This window comes from Polistes dominula, unplaced genomic scaffold (assembly GCF_049000335.1).
Source record: "Polistes dominula isolate Pdom_NZ unplaced genomic scaffold, Pdom_raw_medaka contig_23, whole genome shotgun sequence".
NCBI lineage: Eukaryota > Metazoa > Arthropoda > Insecta > Hymenoptera > Vespidae > Polistes > Polistes dominula.
The window spans coordinates 2,115,534-2,137,825 of NW_028300963.1; the positions used below are offsets into that span (position 1 = coordinate 2,115,534).

Genomic DNA, 22,292 nt, shown 5'->3' on the forward strand with positions numbered 1-22,292 from the left:
CAGTGGCTATACACAAAAAGCAGAGGGTAAGAGAGAGACTGAGAGAGAGAGAAAGAGGGAGAGAAAGAGAAAAAGAGAGAAATACATCGCGAGTGCGATAATCGTGTCCGCTCCTTGTCGCGTTGGCCAACGATATATACGTGACGCGTATACCGGCACTGTGCAGTGCGGTGCGGTACGGTACGGCGCGGTACGGTGCGGTGCTGCGGCCCGGCACTCTCCCCGCACTTAGACGGTTCTCTCTCTCTCTCTCTGTTTTTCTTTCTCTTCTCTTCTCTTCTCTTTTACTCTCCTCTCTCTCTCTCTCTCTCTCTCTCTGTTTCTCTCTCTCTCTCTTTCTCTCTTTCTTGACTCTACTCGTGTATGTCTTCTACCTACTCTACTGTACCTACCTACCTACTCTGGTGTCGACGACGGTAGGGCGACGGCAACGGTGGCAGTAGTAAAGAAGGGAAGGGAAGGGAGGGGTGGGGAGGGGAGAGCAAGCCCTTCGGGAAAGCAACGAGGCGAGAAGACAACTCTAGTCGCACGCAGATAGCCGAACTGAAAAGTCGTACGCGTCCGGTACACTCGGATCCTTCCTTCCTTCTTTTTCGCCTACCGCGCCTTTTCTTATATTCTTTTACTTACATATAAATACCTTTGTCAAGTTTTTATTTTTATTTTAAATCTATTATTTCTCTTTTATTCATTCTGTCTCTCTTATATCGTGTGTTTTATTCAGTTTGATCGTTTAATCTGTGTCTCGCGCAAATGTTTATCAATTCATCCCCGTAAACGAGTGCCGCAAAAGTTTGATTTCTGAAATACTGTTTAAAACTATTTCGGTAGAATTGGGGTGATAATTACTAATAGTAATTGCTATTAGTTTGAGTACTTTTTTCTTTGAAACAAAGTTTCTCCAGTAGTGATAAGGGGTGCAAAAAAATTGTACTATTGCTCGAAACGCACACACGTGCCGCGATACCGACGACCGCCACCTCCCTTTCTTCTTACCTCATCTTCGATACGCGCGCGTTCCTCGCACGAGATATATCTCTATTGGATTACAGTGAGAAGACGGAGAAAGAAAACAAATATTTAGAGAAAACAGAATATATATATATATAGATATTATCGAAAGCATACAAAAAAAGAACGAAGGAAAATTATATATATATATATATATATTTTTTTTGGTGGTGCTTTCTACGTGCTGCTAGTGGGTAGCATTGGATGTTTGGTGGTGGTGGTGGTAGTAGTTTGTTTTGGGTGTACTTTCCCCGTTCCTCATAATCAACGGGAAAAATAAATATCTTTGATAGTGTGATATATATAGTGCTCTGGTGCTTCCTTTCGTTTTTTTGTGCTGCTACACGCTACCTGGTTGGTGTTCATTTAAAAAGCTACGAAGAGATTCATTCTAACTCGTCGTGGTTGATTGTTCTCTGGTCATCGTTACATTATATTACAACTACGGCGATGTTTCGGACGTAGTTCAGTCTTTTTGTTGAAACAAACTCTCACACGATGCCCGATGATTTTTTGAGTGAAGCTGTGCCGCGCAAAAATAACGTGACTACTCGGTGATTGATAATTATCGACTTGATCGTCGTTAGAAAAAGAAAAAAAAAAGGAAAGAAAGAGAACAAGGGGGGGACCAAGTGTATTTCTTTTTTTCTTTGATATCCGCAAACCCTGTTGTCGTCATCGTCGTCGTTACACCACCGTCATTGTCGTCAATCATCAACTTTATCGTCCTGTTTGAAGAATTGCGAATAAAACGTTCACGAGCATCGTCCACCTCCCCTAACTTTGACCGTTTTTCCTAAAGATCACGGTCACCTCCTATATCTTACCTATATGCGCCGATACGCGAAAACATTATTCCGTGAGGTCCTTGCGCAAGGGTGATATGTTATTGGAGATGGATCAACATCCGGGTTTGATGTCCCTGAATATGTCACCGTTCCATCTAAGTCCTCAGGGCAGTCCCCCAAGTGCGACTAGCGCTGGCCAACCGCAACAGCAACAGCAACAACAACCTCAGCCGCAAGCTCAATACAGTTCCTCGCCTTATGGAAATTGCGTTCAGAGTCCACCATCTACGATGTGTCATCACCATCAACAGCAGCAACAACAGCAACATCAACAGCAGCAACAACATCAGCAACAACATCAGCAACATCATCAACAACAACAGCAGCAACAACAACAACAACAAGCGCAGTCGCATTCGCAACAACAATCGCAACAATTGCAATCAAGTCATAGTCAAGCGCAATCTCAAGGTGGTGGTGGCATCTCCGGATTTGATGCAGCTTACTTTTATGGGACCGCTCTCGAGGAGCGATGTCCAATGTGCGGTGATAAGATGGCGGGATATCAATACGGTGTTCTCACTTGTGAATCCTGCAAGGGTTTTTTTAAACGCAATAATTCGCCGTGCAATAGCAAGAAGGTTTACGCTTGTCTGTTCTCGCCGACAGGGGGTGGAGGAGGAGGTAGCGGGGGAGGAGGAGGTGGCGGTGGTGGTGGTGGTGGGAACGGGAACGGGAACGGGAGTGGCGGTAGCGGGGGTGGTGGCGGTGGCGCGATCGGGGTCGGGGTCGGGGTCGGTAACGGTGGCGGTGGCGGTGGTGGTGGCGTTGGTGGCGTTGGCGGCACGTCATCCGCCCTTGAGAGTGGGCTTTGCGGCAACAAGAAGGTATACACGTGTCTGTTCTCGCCAACAGGGACTGGTGGAAGTAGCAACGGAGCTGGACCTGGGGGCAACGGCAATACCAACGGTAATACTACCACTACCAACAACAACAACAACACCAACAGCAGCAACAACAATAACAACAACGTGCCAAGTGCCGGTAGCTCGTCCGTTCTCGAAGGTAGTGCCGGTGGTGGTAGTGGTAGTGGTGGTAGTAGTGGTGCCGGTGCCGGTGGAGGAACCAGTGGTTACGGTGTTAGTACCGCAAACTCGGCTAGCAGTGCTGGTGGAGGCAACGGTCCCGGCAGTACTGGACCTGGACCCACTGGCAGCAACGCGACTACTGGGACCTCGGCTAGTAGCGGCAACGTTGCTGCCGTTCACGCCGGTACCCTCTGTCATCCCAGCTTGGCCCAGGTCGGGGTCGGAATCGTGACTGGCTCCCTACCATGCCCCTCTGATTTTCCCGACACCAAGGACATCGTTATCGAGGAACTCTGCCCGGTCTGTGGCGATAAGGTCTCCGGATATCACTACGGATTACTCACGTGTGAATCTTGCAAGGGTTTCTTCAAACGCACCGTCCAAAACAAGAAAGTCTATACGTGCGTCGCCGAAAGATCCTGTCACATTGACAAAACCCAGAGGAAGCGGTGTCCCTACTGTCGCTTCCAAAAGTGTATCGAAGTCGGCATGAAGCTTGAGGGTGAGTTTCGTTTTCAGGACCGTTCTTCTTCTATTACATTCAAGAGAAAGTTCGTTGTTATCTTTTCTATTTCTTCATTTCTTTAAACCAACACGCGTTCTTTTACTTATTATAAGTATTTGCTATATGTCAACTTATGTCATATTTTTGTTCTTCTCTTACATACGTCAATTGGATTGATTTGATTTTTTTTTTTGAGTCAAGTTTCGACGAACTTTCTCTTTTACTTAAATCTTACAATTTACGTTCGTCGCGTTGCACAGAGAACAGAAAAAAAAAACAATGATGATGAGGGCGTATAGATTAGGGTCGTACTCTAACTTTTGCGGATGCTCTAACGAAATAAATATAACGTCACTCGTATACGAGACATATTACGAAAATTCCGAAGGAGAGAAAAAGAAAAAAGAAAATAACGCGTTGCAAATGTGGGTGGTTGTGGTTGTTGGTAGTTGACAGAATAGTGGCGCGAAAAGAAGATATTGCACAATTGTGTACGGCAGATATAAAAAAAAAAAAACGCGCGTATTGCTTTGCTCGGTGTCAGAAAAAATTTATGCGTATTTATTTATCATTAATTTTACTCTTAAAACCTTTGATCCAATTCGCGTTGTACCAAAAAAAAAAGACTTTAAAAATGGAACTCTACGTTAAAAAAAAAAAAAACAAGAAACTTAATTAACAAATGACTTTTGTATATATTTTTTGTTTAATCTGACAATATCCTCTTTTGGGAATCGTAAAATTGCATTGAACACGTTTAATTTTCTAGCTTTCTAATTTCTATTATGTTCCCTTTTACACACACATAAGAATCGGCAGGAGGCCATTTTTACGGGAATACTCGAGTGATCGATGAATTCGTCACGTTAAAGTCACACCGCCATTTTTGATTCTCTTTCGAAAACGAACTTCGATCATATTTTATCGATTAACACATTTATGATGCACAGTTATACGATATAATACGATACAATATACAAATGCATCCTTGTTGTGTCGAACTTAACCTTATTACATACGATAAATAATGGACAATGGAATACATATATATATGCATATGCATATATTTTTGTTTCTATTAAAAACAGCGTACTACCCCTCATTTGCTTTTCAAAAAGTAAAATTGTAAATTATAGTCACTTTCATTTATTATTTATTTACTCTATAATATATATACATATATGTTATATAATATATTAAATATATATATATAAATATTTATATTATAATATTAGTAGTAGTAGAGTAATATATATTAGTACTATATATATAGTTAGCACCCATAATATATATAATATATAAACTATTATATATAAACATACTAACTACTACTAATAGTATAATATATATATTATACTATATAATATAATATAATTATAATTATACTCTATATAATACATATATTATGGGTACTAACTATTACTAATAGGTATTAATATAATATTTTGGGGTTACTAATTTTAAAAGGAATTTTTTATTAACAATTTTTTTTCGTATTCACCATTGTCCATTCTTTAAAAAAAAAAAAAAAAATGTTAATTTTTTTATTTTTACTATGATCTTTAATTTCGATAAAATGACGCGTGTGTGTCGCATTGTAACGTTGTGTAAAATTCATTCGTATGCAAAAGAAAAAAAATAAGTAGAACTAGAGATAAAAAGAAAAAAAAAACATAGAGTTTAGGTTGTGCACGGCCAGTGTATAATATAAATATAACTAGGTCTAGGCCCCCGAAGGCCCAACGATTAAGCGAATCTCGAAAGAAGGTTTGCTGTCGTAATTTGCCGCCTTTGCACGACGCGTGTCTTTTCCACGGTGGCGTTTCTACCAATGGAAATTGGCATTGCCTAACGCGGAAAGTTTCCAGAATGTCTTGCTTGCTTACTTGCTTGCTTGCGAACGTTTGGAAACAGTTCTAGGCTAACTAAGAAAATAACTAAGAAAATAACTAAGAAAATAACTGAAGAAAAATTTCGTTCAAATTCTACCCAGGCAGGTCTCTCTCTCTCTCTCTCTCTCTCTCTCTCTCTCTCTCTCTCTCTGTTTGTTCTCTGGTTTGTCTGCGTGTGTCTGTTGGTGGCTGTGTGTGTATGTGTGTGTACGCATGTTTGTAACATTTTTATTTTCCATAACATTGATAAAAAGAAAAATCACCAGGCACGTGCTCTTTTTTTTTCATTCATTTTGAATTCATCCAACGGGAATTAATTTTGTTTATCGATAACGTGAATTATTTTTTTTTTTTTTTTTTTTTATATTGGTATATCAGTAATTTAAATAGAAAGGAATAAAAATTTAGAGAGACAATTTGTTTTTTTGTTTAATTTTAAATGAAATTATTCGCGAAACTAACAACCAACCCTCGTTTGAAGCACCGATTATTCTTCCATTTTTCTTCTATCCTTTCTTTTCTTTTACTTTTTTTTTTTTTATACATTGGAGTATCAGTAATTTAAATAGAAAGATATGAAAATTTAAAAAATCAATTTGTTTATATTTTTTGTTTTTAATTTTAAACGAAATTATTCGCGAAACTAACTACCCTCGTTTGAAGCATCAATTTTTCTTCCATTTTTCTTCTATCCTTTCTTTTCTTTTACTTTTTTTTTTACATTGGAGTATCAGTAATTTAAATAGAAAGATATGAAAATTTAAAAAAACAATTTGTTTATATTTTTTGTTTAATTTTAAATAAAATTATTCGCGAAACTAACTACCCTCGTTTGAAGCATCGATTTTTCTTCCATTTTTCTTCTAACCTTTCTTTTCTTTTACTTTTTTTTTTTACATTGAAGTATATTAGTAATTTAAATAGAAAGATATAAAAATTTACAGGGGGTATTTGTTTATATATATATATATATATATTTTTTTTTTTTAATGAAATTATTCGCGAAACTAACAACCCTCATTTGAAGCATCGATTTTTTTCTTCCATTCTTTTTCTTTTTCTTTCTTTTTTTTCTTTCTTTTTATAATTACGTTTAATAAATGAAAGCTTTAAAAATCGTTTTTATCGTAAAGACAAATAACAAATATTAGTTGACAATCGATAACGACATCGTCAATATATCGATCTTAACGATTTCTTAAACTCACATATCCCACAATACTTTATTTTTCTTTGGAAAATCGACAATAATCTTTGATTATATTAAATAAAATATCGGTAATATTTTTGACAATCAAATTTTTGGCATATTACTTCTTTCTCCTTCTCCTTCTCAATGTGCATACGAAAATTTCAATTTAAAAACGAATATCAGATTTTGTTTTGTTCAAACAATTATTTGTTCAATTACGTTTCTTTAAAAAAAAAAAAAAAAAAGATAAAAATAAAATAAAGAAAAAACTTTTGCATTGAAAGTTGTTCGATTGGTTTACATTTAAAAAGTCAAAAAAGTATCATCCACCTCTTCTTGATTCGTTTAAAAAAAAAAACAAAAAATAAAATAATAATAATAAAATAAAGATAAAATTAGAAATATAATTCCAATTCATATCGTAGAAATGACATTTCTTATGAATATGCAACTAAATAAAATGGGTACGCATTGTTGACCAAGGTCCCCTCCTAACTATATAATACTAAATGTGTAAATTTTTATCAGCTTTAGTTTGATTACTGGTAAAAGACTGTTAGAATAATGGCTATATAAATTAAACGATAATACGGTTAGAAATTATTTAAATATGTTAATCGATTATTACGTCAATGAGTAATTATAAAATTAGAATAATTATTTATATTAATTTAAGGACTTCTTTTTTTTACATTCATATTAATATAACACAATAATATTATTAAATATTAAAATAGATATTCAATTGACTAATAATTATTTTAGAAGAATTTTCTTATCAAATATCTCGTCATATTACACTCAATTATTCTTCGAATCAAATATCATTTCGATACTATTTTTATTTCTTTTTTTTTGGAATTATTTTATAATTTTATTCATTTCTAAATAATACATTATTTAATGAAATATTTCCAGTTAATTATAATTATAATTATAACAGTTAATTTTTCTTTTAAATTAATACTCGACGAATAAGAATATTTTTCATTTTCATCATCTCCATACTATTTTTATTTATTTTTTATTATTTTATAATTATATTCATTTATAAATATCATATATATCTAATTAAATATTTCGAATTAATAATAATAATAATTATAATAATTAATTTTCGTTTTAAAATGAATACTCGACGAATGAGAATGTTTTTCATTTTCAAATTTGTTTTCATGTTATACAAAAAAATTCATTTCCTAATCATAAGTTGAACTCCTTGATTTAAGTAGTAACACGTTTATTAGTCAGACGAGAGTTGAAAATATATGAAAATAGTGTTAAAAAGTCTTAAGACCAAACCCAAGAGAAAGAGAGAAAAAGAAAAAGAGAAAGAGAGAAAGAGAGAGAAACTTTGCGCAAGTGTCGCGTCTGGAAATTCGAGGTAAAGACATTTCGTTCCAGGTTTATGCCCACGGGGCAAAAGTCTTTCATCGTTACCTTTTGTTCTCTCAATTTCTATTGGACGAGAACAAACGATTATTATTTCACCGTAACGCACACACACACACATCCACACACACACAAATACCAAACTCTAACAAAATTTCTCTTAAAAGGGAAGAAGATCCCTCTATAAACTTATTACTTACAAAATTAACAACCGTAACGTTATTCTTCATCACATGGAATACAACAAACGTGTATACCTTTTTCCTTTTTTTTGTATTTCTTTTCAAGAAAAAAGAAGCAACATCCTAAAAGTATTTTCATAATGTTGATAAAATATAAGATAACAATTTCCAAATAGAAAATCTTTTGTTTTCAAAATGAATCCTAATAGAGAGAGAAAAAAAAACACACAGAAATACAAACTGATGTCACACATCTGTTTGCCACGTGGCTAAATCTTTCAATATTTCTTTTTCACATTTCTCTCTTTTTTTGTTCTCTTTTATTTCTCTCACGTTTTAGTATTTATTGATTCCTAAATTCTATCAATTAATGTTAGAAAATAAAAAAGCAATAAAATGAAGAAGAAGAAGAAGAAGATACAATACAATGAATGTGTCTTAAGAGTATTATAAGAGGGGTAAGGGAGAACAACAAGAAGAGACAAACGTGCAAAACGGCTTTCAGACGTGTCTCCATTTAGGGACTCACGAATTTCATAATTGTCGTGTCGTGTTGAAAGACGTGGTGTGTTATACCTGCTTGCTTGATGCCAGTGTGCTGCCAACCAGCCAGCCAGCAAGCCAGCTTGCTTGCTTGCTAGCCAGCTAGGTTGCTTGCTTACTTGCTTGCTAAGTTGTTTGCTTGCTTACTTGCTTGCTTGCTTGCTTGCTTGCTTGCCTGTTCAACTCCTACCTTCTCGTTAAGTTCCGGAGAGGTGAGGGAGAAAGGTTGTTGAGGCGGCACACAGCATACACAGAGAGTTACACACACAGTACACACAGATTGTGTAATATTTCTCGTTGAGTGAAGCCTCCTCCTCAGTTCAGCTCAGCTCAGCCCCCTCCTGAAGTCTCTCCTCTTCTTTTCTTTTACATCTTTTTTACATTTAATATTTCTCTTACGAATTTGTTTCATATTTTGTCTTACTCTCGATGAAATAAAATGTTTGTGTCAATGGTATAAAGGTAGCTACAATTTTTGTATTTCTTTCTTGATCTTGTTTTATCTTCTTGTTTCTTAACACACACACACACACAATCTTGTTGAATGTTTCAATTAAATCAAGTCAATTAAATTATGATTTTTATCAGATTTGATCAATAGTATATTAGTTTGTTGATCAGGTGATCAAGACTTCTTGTCATTTGTTGTTTTTTCTTCATGGGACATTTGGTATTTAGATGTGGGACCAGTGGAAATTTTCCTTTCGGTTTCTCGCTGCTTCTTTTTCTTCTTCATCTTCATCGTCATCTTCTGTTAGACCAAACTGAAAAGAAACAAACAATTAGTTTTAATCCAATTAAAAAATAATTCTTCTAATGTATTTACTTCCTTTCACTTTCTTCTGAACTTTCTAAATTTCAACAAGGTTTCTTGCTTCTTCTTCTTCTTCTTCTTCATCGTCATCTTTATATTAGACCAAACTGAAAAGAAACAAATACTAATTAGTTTTTATTCGATTTAAAAAAGTACGTTTGCAAATGCATTTACTTCCTTTCACTTTCTTCGAGATTTCTTGCTTCTTCTTTTTCATTTTCTTCATCTTCTTCTTCTTCTTCATCTTCATCGTCATCTTCTGTTAGACCAAACTGAAAAGAAACAAACAATTAGTTTTAATCCAATTAAAAAATATTTCTTCTAATGTATTTACTTCCTTTCACTTTCTTCTGAACTTCATAAAATTTCTACAAGGTTTCTTGCTTCTTCTTCTTCTTCATCATCTTCATCATCTTCTTCTTCATCTTCATTCTTTTAAGATCTAACCCATCGTAGATATTGTTGATAAATCTAAAACAAATCTCATTGTAATCTTCTTTTATTAACACACGATCATTAGAAAGAAAATTGCATTTAGATTAGATATGGATGTGGTAAATGTTGTAGGTTACATTTTTTTTTTTTTTTTTTTTTTTTAACAATTGGATATTCCTCAATGTATCGTTTTAGTTATTTCGAACAAGCATTTTATCGCGAGAGAAGAAAAGAAGTGCGAGAGGATCCGCTATGGACTGATAATCAAACTTTTCCGGTTAACGTTACACTCCCATGAATTACGTAACATATTTCCGTGTGCACAAATCGGAAATAATCAAATATGTTGAAACGAAACAAATCTGTGTGATCTTTCTCTCACTCGTGTTCGTGTAAAAAATAAATTTGTTTGAAATATTCAAAAGAAAAAAGAAAAAAAAACAAAAAGAAAAAAGCAAGTTGTAAACTTTCCTATTATCGATAATACAACAACAACAACAAAAATAAAAATAAAATATGATTATCGTTCGCTCGTAAAATCCTATCGAAATTCACGAATTACAAGGAAAAAAGAAAAAAAAAAGAAAAAAAAAGGTTTCACGACGAATTTGTCTTCGTTCTTTTTCCTTTTCGCTCGTTCTGTTTTTTTATTTTTTATTTGTTTTTTTTTTTTTTTTATTTCATGTGTGCACAGTTGGCAAACGACACACACGTATCAAAGATGATAATTCCCTGCGTATTCTTGTTACCGATAATAAAAATCGTTTTTCGAAGGTCTCCATTAAAAAGAAAAAAAAAGAAAAAAAAAGAAATAAAGGAAATAAGGAAAAGAAATCAATAAGAGAAAACCATTCGAACTGTATAAACTGAATTACCGAATATTGTTTTAATAACGCGGAACAACCTCATCGTACAAACAAACTTACCGCGACCATATTACGTAAGGAGGAGGAAACACACACGAAAAATAAAAAAGAAAATAAATACTAAATATGTAAAAAACAAAACGGTGAAAATAATACTCGATAAAAACAATACGCAATTATTCGAATTATTAGTAATACTTATATTCTTGACTATACAGTGTTAGGATACCTTATCGAGTTTGCGATGAGTAATAACGTCGTTTCGAAACTATAATTAAACTACTGAAAGTATGACAGTTTAAAAAAAAAAAGAAAAGAAAATAAACGCTAAGGAAATCAATTTTTTTTCTTTCTTAAATAAATAAATGAATAAATAAATAAATAATTACAGAAAAAAATATTTAAATCGGTCAGGTAAAAAAAAAGTAATATCGATTTATCGAATAATTTTGAATTTGATCGTACGTGTTACGGTGAGGTTTTATAACACAAGATTTAAAACACACAAATGGGCACATACATATGTAAATATATGCGGATATAAAGGGCATAGGTGCATCCGAAAGTAAACGTGCGAAGTCAAAGAAATGAAAAGGAAAGGGAAGAAGAAGAAGAAGAAGAAATGAATGAGGGAGGAGGAGGGTTAGGAGAGGAGAGAGGTGGCAGAACGAAAGGAAGACGAGGAGGAGGAGGAGGGGTAGGGGTTGGGGAGGGAGTAGAGATGTCAAGTTTAGACGCGAACCTTGACGCTGCTGGGCCATGCCTTTGGTCTGGTATGCGTAACGCGACCAACGCTGCCGAGGGCTTAGGAAAGGAGAGTAAAAGAGAGCGTATGTGTGTGTGTGTGAGTGTAAGTGAGAAAGAAAGAAAGAAAGAAAGAAAGAAAGAAAGAAAGGAAGAAAGAGAGAAAGAAAGGAGTGAATGAGAGAGCGCGAGAGAGACCGCGTGTGGGCCCCCACCCACCCCCCACCCCGTTAGCGGTGTCGATCGCGGCCCCGAGGGCTGTTGAGAACACCAAGTTAGGGGTGACGTAGAGGAAAGGAGGGTCGAGAGGAGGTGGTCGTCGTAATGGTGGTGGTGGTGGGTGGACGGCGGGGAAAGAAGAAGGAGCAATACAGAAGTGGTTGGATGGCGGGTTGACGGCGGGTTAGCGGCGGGTTAGCGGCGCGATTCAACCTCCTTTCACTTTCGAGGAGCGCGCGAATATACGTCGATCGCACCTCTTTGTATGTATGTGTGTGTGAGTATGTGTGCGAGCGAGTCTACCTATGTATAATAAACGTGCGTTCGCGACGACGACTACGCTACGCGACGACGACGGACGTCGACGACACAACATAGAGCAAAGCAAAAACGCGTCGTACGAAAATAGGCAACGCTGCCGGTTTAAGCCGCGTGTTCGCCCTACAAAACGCGAGTTGGATGACGAGGAGAACGAGGAGGAGTAGGAGAGGAGAAGGAGGAGGAGGAGGAAGAGGTGAAAGAGGTGGTGACGACAACAATGACGACGACGGGGGTCAGAGGTCGGCAAAGTGTTGCGTATTATAATTAGTTTTTTTAAATCGTTTCCATTTTGTGCTTTTATCCATGTTACAGCTGTGCGAGAAGACCGCATGAGAGGCGGTAGAAACAAATTTGGGCCCATGTACAAAAGGGACAGAGCGCGGAAACTGCAAATGATAAGGCAACGACAATTGGCGCTGCAAACGATATGCGGGAATCTCGGGGATCCATCGAATTACACGTCCACCGTAACGCCTTTCCTGCACATCAAGCAGGAGATCCAAATACCTCAGGTCTCGAGTCTAACATCCTCTCCGGATTCGAGTCCGTCACCGGCGGCGGCCGCGGTAGCCGCTGCTGCTGGTAGCCTCTTGACAACGCAATCTGCCGGTGCCGGTGGAGCCGGAGCCTGCGGTGCTGGTGGTGGAGCAAGCGGGGGTGGCGGCGGAGGAGCTGGACAACATCAACTGATAGCACCTTCCTCTCAGCATAACCTCATCGCAACCAATCACCTGCACAACGTTACCCCTGGCCTCGATAGCAAACTATGGCCCGCTAATTCGACCACCCCCAGTCCTGTAGCCTTCAACTTTGGCGAACAGTCGGCGCAACCCCACGGCCCGCCCCAGGCCTCTGCGCCTGCTACCGCGCCCTTGAAAACTAGTCCGCTAATAAGAGACTTCGTGCAGACGGTCGATGACCGCGAGTGGCAAACGTCCCTCTATGAGCTCTTGCAGAAGCAAACGTACAATCAGTGTGAAGTGGACTTGTTCGAACTAATGTGCAAAGTGCTCGACCAGAATCTTTTCTCCCAGGTCGATTGGGCCAGGAACTCTGTATTCTTCAAGGATCTCAAGGTGAGTTTATTCTTCCTCCTCGTAACGCTAACCTCCTTACACACCCCACCTTCCTCATTTCCTTTCCCTTTCTCTCTCTCTCTCTCCCAACCTATTTAAAATATACTCTAATTAGTCAAATCTTTTTACAATGTTATCAATATTTTGTCAATATTTTTCAATACATTTTGAAAACGTTTTGCACGACGACGTAGAGTCTCTCTTGGAGGGAAAAGTCGTCGGTCCGTTCTTATACCGATAAATAACTCGTCGTTGCTGGCCCGCTCGACTCTACGAGTAGCGGGGATGTGAGGTAACCAACGGCATTGCACAATCACTGAATGATTTCAAGCATCGCCTCATATCTAGGTCATAACGAGATACGTTTCTGGGTTATGGCGGTTGCCCCAAAGCAGCAGGCCCATGTTAATTATATAGGATTGCGTATTACGTCGTCATTGAGATCCCAATATGCACCTATTTTTCATGCCGATTTCGCTTTCCAGTTTTTTTCCCCCTTATCGTTATTATTCTTTTGTTTTTTTCTTTTTATTTTTCATTATGTATTCTCTCAATACTCTTCTTTCACTTGTAATACGATACGCGATAAATTCTACGTCGTCCACTACGTAATACTACGTGATACTTTCTTTCTCTTTCTCTTTCTATACATATTTCTCGCGAGATAAGAAAAGCAATTATAGCATTCATCGATAGATCCATTTTTTTCGCTGTTACCTACCCACCATTCCAATGTGTATTATATATCGTTGTTACTGTCACTCTACATAAGCAAACTCTTGCATCGAGTTCCATTCAAATTTCATAACAAGTACACACGTACTTTATTTATTATTTCGAGATTTTGTTGTTTATATTTACGAATGAAACGTTGTAACATTTCTTTTTGTTTTGTCAAATTTACGAACCGTTACAAATCTCGCAATCGTGAAGTAATAATAAAGTATATCGCGAAATGTACGTGTGTTGGGCTCATTCAAATTCATATTTAGTGATACTTGTACTAATAATTACATTAACATTAATAATAATTTGAATAGGTCGACGACCAAATGAAACTACTGCAACACTCTTGGTCGGATATGTTGGTGCTCGATCATGTACATCAAAGGTTGCACAATAATCTACCCGATGAGACAACGCTTCATAATGGCCAAAAGTTTGATCTCCTGTGCCTAGGCCTACTTGGAGTTCCTTCCCTGGCAGATCTTTTCAACGATTTATCCTCGAAACTTCAGGAGCTCAAATTTGACCTGTCTGATTACATTTGCATGAAATTCCTTATGTTGCTTAATCACGGTAAGATACTCATCTAAACTTATCCTTTGTTTGTTCTTCTATTTCTCTGCAATTACAATAATAATCAGAATTAGAAAGAAAAAAAGAACAATTTGATTCTTCTAAAATCTATGTTAAAACATATTTACAAATGTATTTGTAATAAGATCGATTAAAAAAATATATTATTTTCGATTTATATGCAGATGTTCGCGGACTGGTTAACAAAAAACACGTACAGGAAGGTCACGAACAGGTCCAGCAAGCTCTTTTGGACTATACGTTAACTTGTTATCCATCTATACCGGTATGTTATCTGATCAAACATTTATATATTTATTTGTAATCTATCGTAAACAATAAATACAAATTGTTTCAGTCGTTTCATTGATTATTTTCTAATTAAATATATATGCTTGTTTCTTTCTGTTTGTAAATATAGGAAAAGTTTAATAAGCTGTTAGCAGTATTACCAGAAATTCACGTGGTTGCGACTAGGGGAGAAGAACATCTTTATCAGAAGCATTGTAATGGTGGTGCTCCAACTCAAACACTTCTAATGGAGATGCTTCATGCCAAGAGGAAATGAGACGATAGATTCGTGTGCCGACTCTACCGTAAAATAATAATTCTTTGGTATGTACTATATTTTTAAAAGGTTGGTAGAGTCCTCGCTCGATCGATATAAATTGTCAGAATAAACGTATGAATAAAAAAAACAAAACAAAACAAACAAACAAATAAAAAAAGAAACAAACAAACAAACAAAACAAGCAAACAAGCAAAAAAGCAAACTAACTAACAAAAAATAAAGTGGACCTCAAAGTGTACCTACTATTATGAGCTAACTTCGGCTTAGGTGTCGGACCAAGTTTAGGGTAGCCGTGGTTCATCAAAAAAAAAAAAAAGAAAAAAACAAGAAAAAAAAGCAAAATACCTATGCAAACAAAATCAAGTATAAACGTACACATACTTTACACATATAAATATATATACATAGAGAGTATATGTATTATAAAATGTATCTAAATATATATAAACATAATGACATATATTTTCTATATTTGATGTTGAAGTTTTAGAGATGTATCCGTGGATATAAAAAAAAAAAAAAAAAAAAATACACATTTACCCCTGTTGGTGGTACAAGCGCAGGGAAAACAGTAAGCAAGATGCCTTGAAAACAGTACAAAAGGGTGGTTAACAAAAAATATTGGTCAAAGGACAGGCAACTTTGTCAAAATATAAGTAAAAGCTATTTTTCTAATAATACTTAGATGCGATTATTTTTTAAGCATACCACTGAAGCCTTGCTCACACTCGAACGAATAAATAATACTAATGGTAATAACAACAACAACAACCAACAACTAATAGAGATCAGATCTCTCTTTCCATTTCTTTCTTTCTCTTTCTCTCTCTCTCTCTCTCTCTCACACTTTCTCTTTTTCTTTCTTTCTTTTTCTCTCTAACAATTGATCGTGCCTCTCTTTGCAAGAAATTTTCAATATAAAAATAAACATATTTGAAATTATAGTCAAACACGTTACGTATATGATTTTCTATGTACGTTGTTATTCACACGGATAATATATACGAACGATAAAATATATAAGGAGAGAAAAATAGAAAAAGATAATTGGGACAGAGAGGAAGGAAAGGGAGAGCGAGCGAGAGGAGGGGTAGAACGACGAGAGAGAAGGGTGGATGTGAGTGAATAAGTGGATCTGTGTGTTTATGTGTGTGTCTGTGAAAAAAAAAATAATAATAAACAAAATAAAAGATAAAGAAAAAGAGAATATTAAATATAAAAAAAAAAAAAGAAATAAATAAGAAAAAATATAAGAAAGAGAGCAAGCAAGCAAGCAAGCGAACGAAAGAGAGAGTGCTGCTTATAAATGACGACGCCGCGTCGTCTCGTTACAAGAAGCACGGTTTATGTATCTGGACATCGTTTAAAACTTCCTACAAAAATCTGCATTTTTCACACTTGCACATAGCAGGGCTATTGTACTGTAAATACTAGTTAACACATTCCAATTATGTTGTAAAGTATAAGTCATGTTAAATATGTAATTATAATAATAATATTTTGTGTATAGTTTAATGAAATAAAAAAATATATTTCTGTTGCTTACTGAAAAGAAAAATAATAATAAAAAAATAAAAAATAACAAAAAACCGAAATAAACAAATGAATCAATAGCTACTTAAAAATATCTTCACGTTTATAATTTAACTACATTGTTTTTCTTTCTTTTTTTCTTTTTTTCTTCTTCTTCTTAATTTCTTATTTTCATTCTTTTTTGATATTAAGTTTAATAATCGTGTTTATCTCTTATTATCTCTCTCTTTTAATTATTTTTTTCAAACACAGGTGGAGGAAGAGAATAACCACAAAGAATGAGATATTTTACTACATTGTATGTTATAATGCAATAAAAGACTTTTGTTTTGACAACAAAAGAGGCAAAAAGTGCATTGCAACAAATAAAAAAAAAAAAAAAGAAAATAAATAAATAGTTAATAAAATTTATCGGGCAAGGTTTATGTGGTCCTATACATTGATTAGCTATTATTATTATTATTACTATTATTATTATTATTATTATTAGCTAGTATTATTATTATTAATTATTATTATTATTAATATTATTATTATTATTATCATTATTATTATTACTAAAGACACGGGCGCACACGTTAAAAAACGCGTGCACGCGTATACACAATGGAAATATAAATGCATATAAACGCGTCGTGCATTATGATCTGCACATACGCGCATATATGCATGCAAGTACGAGTACGTGAAAATTTAACAAACACAAAAACAATAAATAAATATAAATATATATATATATAAATAATATATATATATATATATATTGATATTATTTTAATATATAAAATAAACAACACATCTCCAAACACAGCAGCAGCAACAGCAGCAGCAGCAGACACACACATAAAACACACAAAAAAGGATACACTCAGAGATACACACATCCACATTGTCGTCTTATCACAGTTGTTAAATAGATAAATATTTAATCTAAATATTATAAGATAACGAATCGAAGTTAGTAGTTTTTTTCATTAAGATTATTATTCTTTAGTCAATAGTAAGGAATTTTTCAGTGCTGTGAAGGTTGTCTTTTGACACCTGTGGTACCCAAGCCGTCGTATATATGAATGATATGCGTGCTAAATTTCAAGTTCGGATGTGGCACTGTGAACAATTATTCTTGCTCGTAATTAGCTAACTAAACTGATTAGTCTAAATATCGATAAGGATTCGCTTCCTGAAACTCCCCTTTAAAAAGGATCCACGTATCAAAACAAGTACCTGGGAAATAAATACTATTTTAATACTTCCAATTTTTTCCACCAACGACGATCGCAATATGTTTAGCTAATAATTCCTTTGAACGTTTTAATGAACGTTTTTTGATGTGACCTTAGATATTTAAAATCGTATGTTGCATTATTAAGAAGAAGAAGAAGAAGAAAAGAAAAATATAAATAAATAAAGAAATGAAGAAGATGAAGAAGAAGAGGAGGAGGAGGAGGAGGAGGAAGAAGAAGAAAAAGAAGAATAGAAGAATTAGAAGAAGAAGAAGAAGAAGAAATGAAAAAGAGGAGTTAACAGGCAGCCAAGAAATTAATATTTTGGGTACCCGAAAAGATTATTATAGGTACTCGTGATTTCTACGAGTAAAGATGATTTATGTTCACAGCTGCGTTTGGCTTTAAATCAATATAAAAGTATGCTAATAATGTGTTCTCAAATTTTTCAATCCGTCTAGTTCAAAATGTTACTATCTGATCAGATACAATCGAAAAAGAAATCAACGTTTATTATAACACAACATACACCACACACATTATAATCTATATGTTTATATATGCATATATTTATATACATACGTATACATGTATATATATTCACATATAAAAGTGTATATATATATATATATGTATATACAACAAATATGTATAGATAAGATATATGTATATATATATTATATATATATATATAAATCTTTCTTCTTCGATCCCTTCGAAAGCACAGTTTTATTTCACTCAAACAGGAATGACTACCTCTTCTCATAACTATATTAAGTTTTTATACTTTTACATTTTTAGTAAACCGCATACCTCAGTATACACACTCTAACAGCAATCCGACAAACAATAATAAAAAGGATGTTGTTTTTCATAGAAAGGTACTTTTTAGTTGCACTAATTCATATTATGCATTAAAAGCATATACACCAACCACCACCACCACCACGATGTAAAAAGTTCCATTGAGAAAAAAATATTGTATTTGTTGTAATAATAATGTCCATGTCGCTATGCTTTAGTTATTATATAAATATACATGTTACTAATTAAATTATACTTGCGCTCTGTATATTGTACCAAAATAGAAGTTTAGTAAATAATGTCAAAGGTTAATTATATCACGCATGGTTCCGCGTTGCTGTTTGGTGGGTAAGGCAAGTTAAAAACGTGTGTCATATTTATATTGTAACTTTTTTTTATTTTATTTTATTTCATTTTTTTTTTCATTTTTTTTTTTTTTTTTCATTTACTTCCGTTAAACTGTGCTGATCGCTATCTATCTTGGTCTTACTAAATAATCATTAATATTATTTTAATTGTTCTAAATTATTATATCTCTCATTTCGAATATTTTAGTTTTTAAATTTAACCTGCTTTTTCTTGTCTCTATGTTCAAAGCTAAAAAACAAAACAAAATTCAATCGTGTCATTCATTATTTTACTACATAACTTTTATTAACAATTATTATTAAATAAAATGTTTGCATAGAAATTCAGCTCAATATATAATTTTTTTTTTACTCTCACTCTCTCTCTCTCTTTCTCTCTTTCACTTACTTTCTCTCTCTCTCTCTCTCTCTCTCTCTATTTCTATCTCTATCTCTCTTTGCAAAATGTTAACTATATAAAATATGATATATAATTTAATATGATATAAATGTGATTCCCCCCTCCCTTTTATCGCGCGTATATATAAATATATATATATATATTCATATATATAGATATATATCACGGAAATTTATTTTAACACGAAAGAAAACGAGAAATTCATACGTTGTTAACACTGCCATTAGAAGCTGGCAATTGTAAATTATGTAGAAAAGATTTAATAATTGTAAATATATCTTTATTATTAACAAATTATTATTTCTTTTGAGAATCTCTTAAATAATATCATATTATTATTCTCGCCGTTGCATTCATTAAATATTATCCATCATGCATGACAATATGATTCCTTCATCATAATCCTTTGTTTTTTTTTCTTTTACAAATAAAAAAACAATAACCATTACCTAAAAAAACATATCGAATAAACAAAGAAAAAGAAAAAAAAATTATTAACGACAACACAACAACAACATCTTTAAAGAGTATACAAAATTAATTGAAAATGGATATTTTTTTTTAACACGATATTCGTATTTGCAAAATATTTCTTCATTATGTCGATGTATTTTTGTGTAACGCTTGTGTAAAGTAAAATATTTTAACTGTTAATTTATAATTTACAATTGCACCAATTAATTAAATGATCTATTATTACACTTCGTGCTTATTTTTCTTCTATGATAAAATAATATTATTATATTTGTCATGATACGAAAAGAAAATAAATGCAGTTATACGTTGTAATAAGAACGAACACAATTGTAGGATATGCAATCCTATGTTATTAAAATGGAAAAACAACTTCTCGCTAATAACTGTAGATTAAGAATTACAGATAAATGATATTTAAGAAAAAAAACAATTTAAAGTTCTTAATTAAAACAAAAAAAAAAAAACAAAAAAAAAAAACAAAAAATGATTAAAGAAAGAAAGAAAGAAGAAAAAAGAAGACCGACCTCCTGCTGCTATTTGATAAAATATTCGCAATCAAACTGACTTCATTTTCTGTGATTCACTTTAGATTTTGTCAAGGATATATTATACCCATATTTATAAAAGCAATCAATTATTTTTGATATTCATCTATGTCTAAATCATTTGTGTCCATTGTATTTTTATGCCTCGAGAATAAATAAATAAAAGAAATAAAAAAAAATAAAAAATAAAAATAAAAAAAGGAACAAAGTATGATATATCTGCTTTGAATGATAAACAGATTGTGTTTGAAATGCTTTTATAATATAGATATGTACAATTGAGAATAACTTGTTTTCTCGTACAATGATACATGACGAAGTAAATACGTTTTTTAAGGATTTTCACGATTCCCATTTTCGTGAGCGCCAGATTTTAAAAATAATTCGTAAGCTTTTTCATCCATGAGCATCTTGATTTCCTCTGGATGACTTAATTGTACTTTGTATAACCATCCTTCATCGTAACAAGATGAATTAATCAATCCTGGTTTACTTTCCAGTGCAGTATTTTTTTCTACTACGGTTCCGCTTACAGGACTTATTAATACAGATGCAGCTTTAACGGATTCCAATGCACCGCATTCCTCTGAGAATCGGGGGACGAGATAATTGTTTACCAAAAATATTCAATGATATATGAATAAATGTATATATGTTTCATTCATGTAAAAGTATCAAACCTTCTTTTTTAAAGACAGATCCAACATCTGGAAGTTGAGCATAGACTACATCACCAAGTGCATCTTGTGCATGATCAGATATCCCAATTGTTCCTACGTTATTATCTACTTTGATCCATTCGTGTGTATCCGTAAACCATCTTTCTAAATAGGATTAACAAAGAAGAGGATAAATCTTTGTATAAGTATAAGTTAAAACAAAATAAATCTAATGAGACTCCTTTGCTAATTATATTAAATGGACCGAAAAGTAATGTCGTTTTTACAAATGTCAAATTTTGTAGATTTTTTTTTTATCCAAAAATCGATTGATCTTTATCAATTTGATATTAAAAAATTTGCATACTAAATGAAGAAAGGTTGTTGATAACGAGGTTAGTGATGTTATTGACTAAAAATATAAATTTGTTCGAAATTTATTCTTTTGAATTTAAGGTTAGAAAGCGACGTTACTTTCTGGTCAATCTATTATATAATAAAAATAATTAGAAAAAAAAAGAAATAATTAATAAAATTGATAGTATAAAGGTCTATCATTATCTTTTCCTAACATCATTAATGTTTAATAAATAATATCAATAAAATAATGAAATTCGTTTATTCTGTGTAATATTATTAATTATTATTATTATTATTTCATTTGAACTTACCCGATTTTAATTGTTGTGTAGTAGTAGATAAATAACGCGAAGTTGACAAAGATGAATTTGTTAATAATTGAGTCCTAGGTGAAATCACTTGTTCAAAAGAATTTTTAATTATTCTTGTAAACAATCTAGCCATTTTTTCTTTCTTTCTTTCTTTCTTTCTTTCTTTCTTTTTATCTCTATCACTCTCACTCTTATAATAATAACGAAATTTTCGGCGAGTTAACCTTACTTTCTTTCGTGTCGTCTGCTTCGTCGTCTCTGCCGAAATGCTCCGAATGCTGTCGTATTAGTTCGTCGATTACGAACGAAATGCGCGCGTACGAGCAAATGCAAGAACATTTTAATGATCTTTAGAATATTTCTTAACCATTTCTGGTGTCATAATTTAACTGTTATCTTGAAAAAAGATTATACTGGAAACTTTTATGTTACATGATGATGATGATGATGATGATGATGATGATGTTTCATCATCAATAATTCGATATAACAAATAAACTATTTATTTTCATGTTCTATCGTTTGTTTGTCGTTACAAGAATATCATTAATAATATGTTCATTTATTTATTATTATTAATCTAATTATTTTTAAACAATTCGTTTCAATTTTTTTTAACAAATGTTTAATCTAATGAATATTTTTTGCTATTTAAATAGAATATACGAAAACTC

General features: G+C 33.4%; 2 protein-coding genes across 4 annotated transcripts in view; one reads left to right on the forward strand and one right to left on the reverse strand.

Annotated features, from left to right (window-relative positions):
• ftz-f1 (ftz transcription factor 1) overlaps nucleotides 1-15,280 on the forward strand; it is a 45,251-nt gene extending 29,971 nt beyond the window's left edge. For 2 of the 3 annotated variants that reach the window (XM_015318733.2, XM_089172572.1), the window contains 5 exons: nucleotides 2,715-3,389; nucleotides 12,305-13,068; nucleotides 14,109-14,367; nucleotides 14,553-14,653; nucleotides 14,789-15,280. In XM_015318733.2, the coding sequence (XP_015174219.1) occupies nucleotides 2,715-3,389; nucleotides 12,305-13,068; nucleotides 14,109-14,367; nucleotides 14,553-14,653; nucleotides 14,789-14,935 (1,946 nt within the window). In that variant the 3' untranslated portion in view covers nucleotides 14,936-15,280. Of the gene's footprint in view, nucleotides 1-38; nucleotides 3,390-12,304; nucleotides 13,069-14,108; nucleotides 14,368-14,552; nucleotides 14,654-14,788 lie in introns of those variants that run through there. The other variant, XM_089172571.1, reaches the window with a different exon arrangement.
• Nucleotides 15,281-16,098: 818 nt separating this feature from the next.
• ppl (glycine cleavage system H protein, mitochondrial) lies at nucleotides 16,099-22,060 on the reverse strand. The gene is made up of 3 exons (XM_015318735.2): nucleotides 21,619-22,060; nucleotides 20,969-21,112; nucleotides 16,099-20,874 (listed from the first exon to the last, which is right to left on the reverse strand). The coding sequence occupies exons 1-3, from the start codon at nucleotides 21,749-21,751 to the stop codon at nucleotides 20,621-20,623; spliced, it is 531 nt and encodes a 176-aa protein (XP_015174221.2). The 5' UTR covers nucleotides 21,752-22,060; the 3' UTR covers nucleotides 16,099-20,620.
• Between the last annotated feature and the right edge of the window lie 232 nt (nucleotides 22,061-22,292).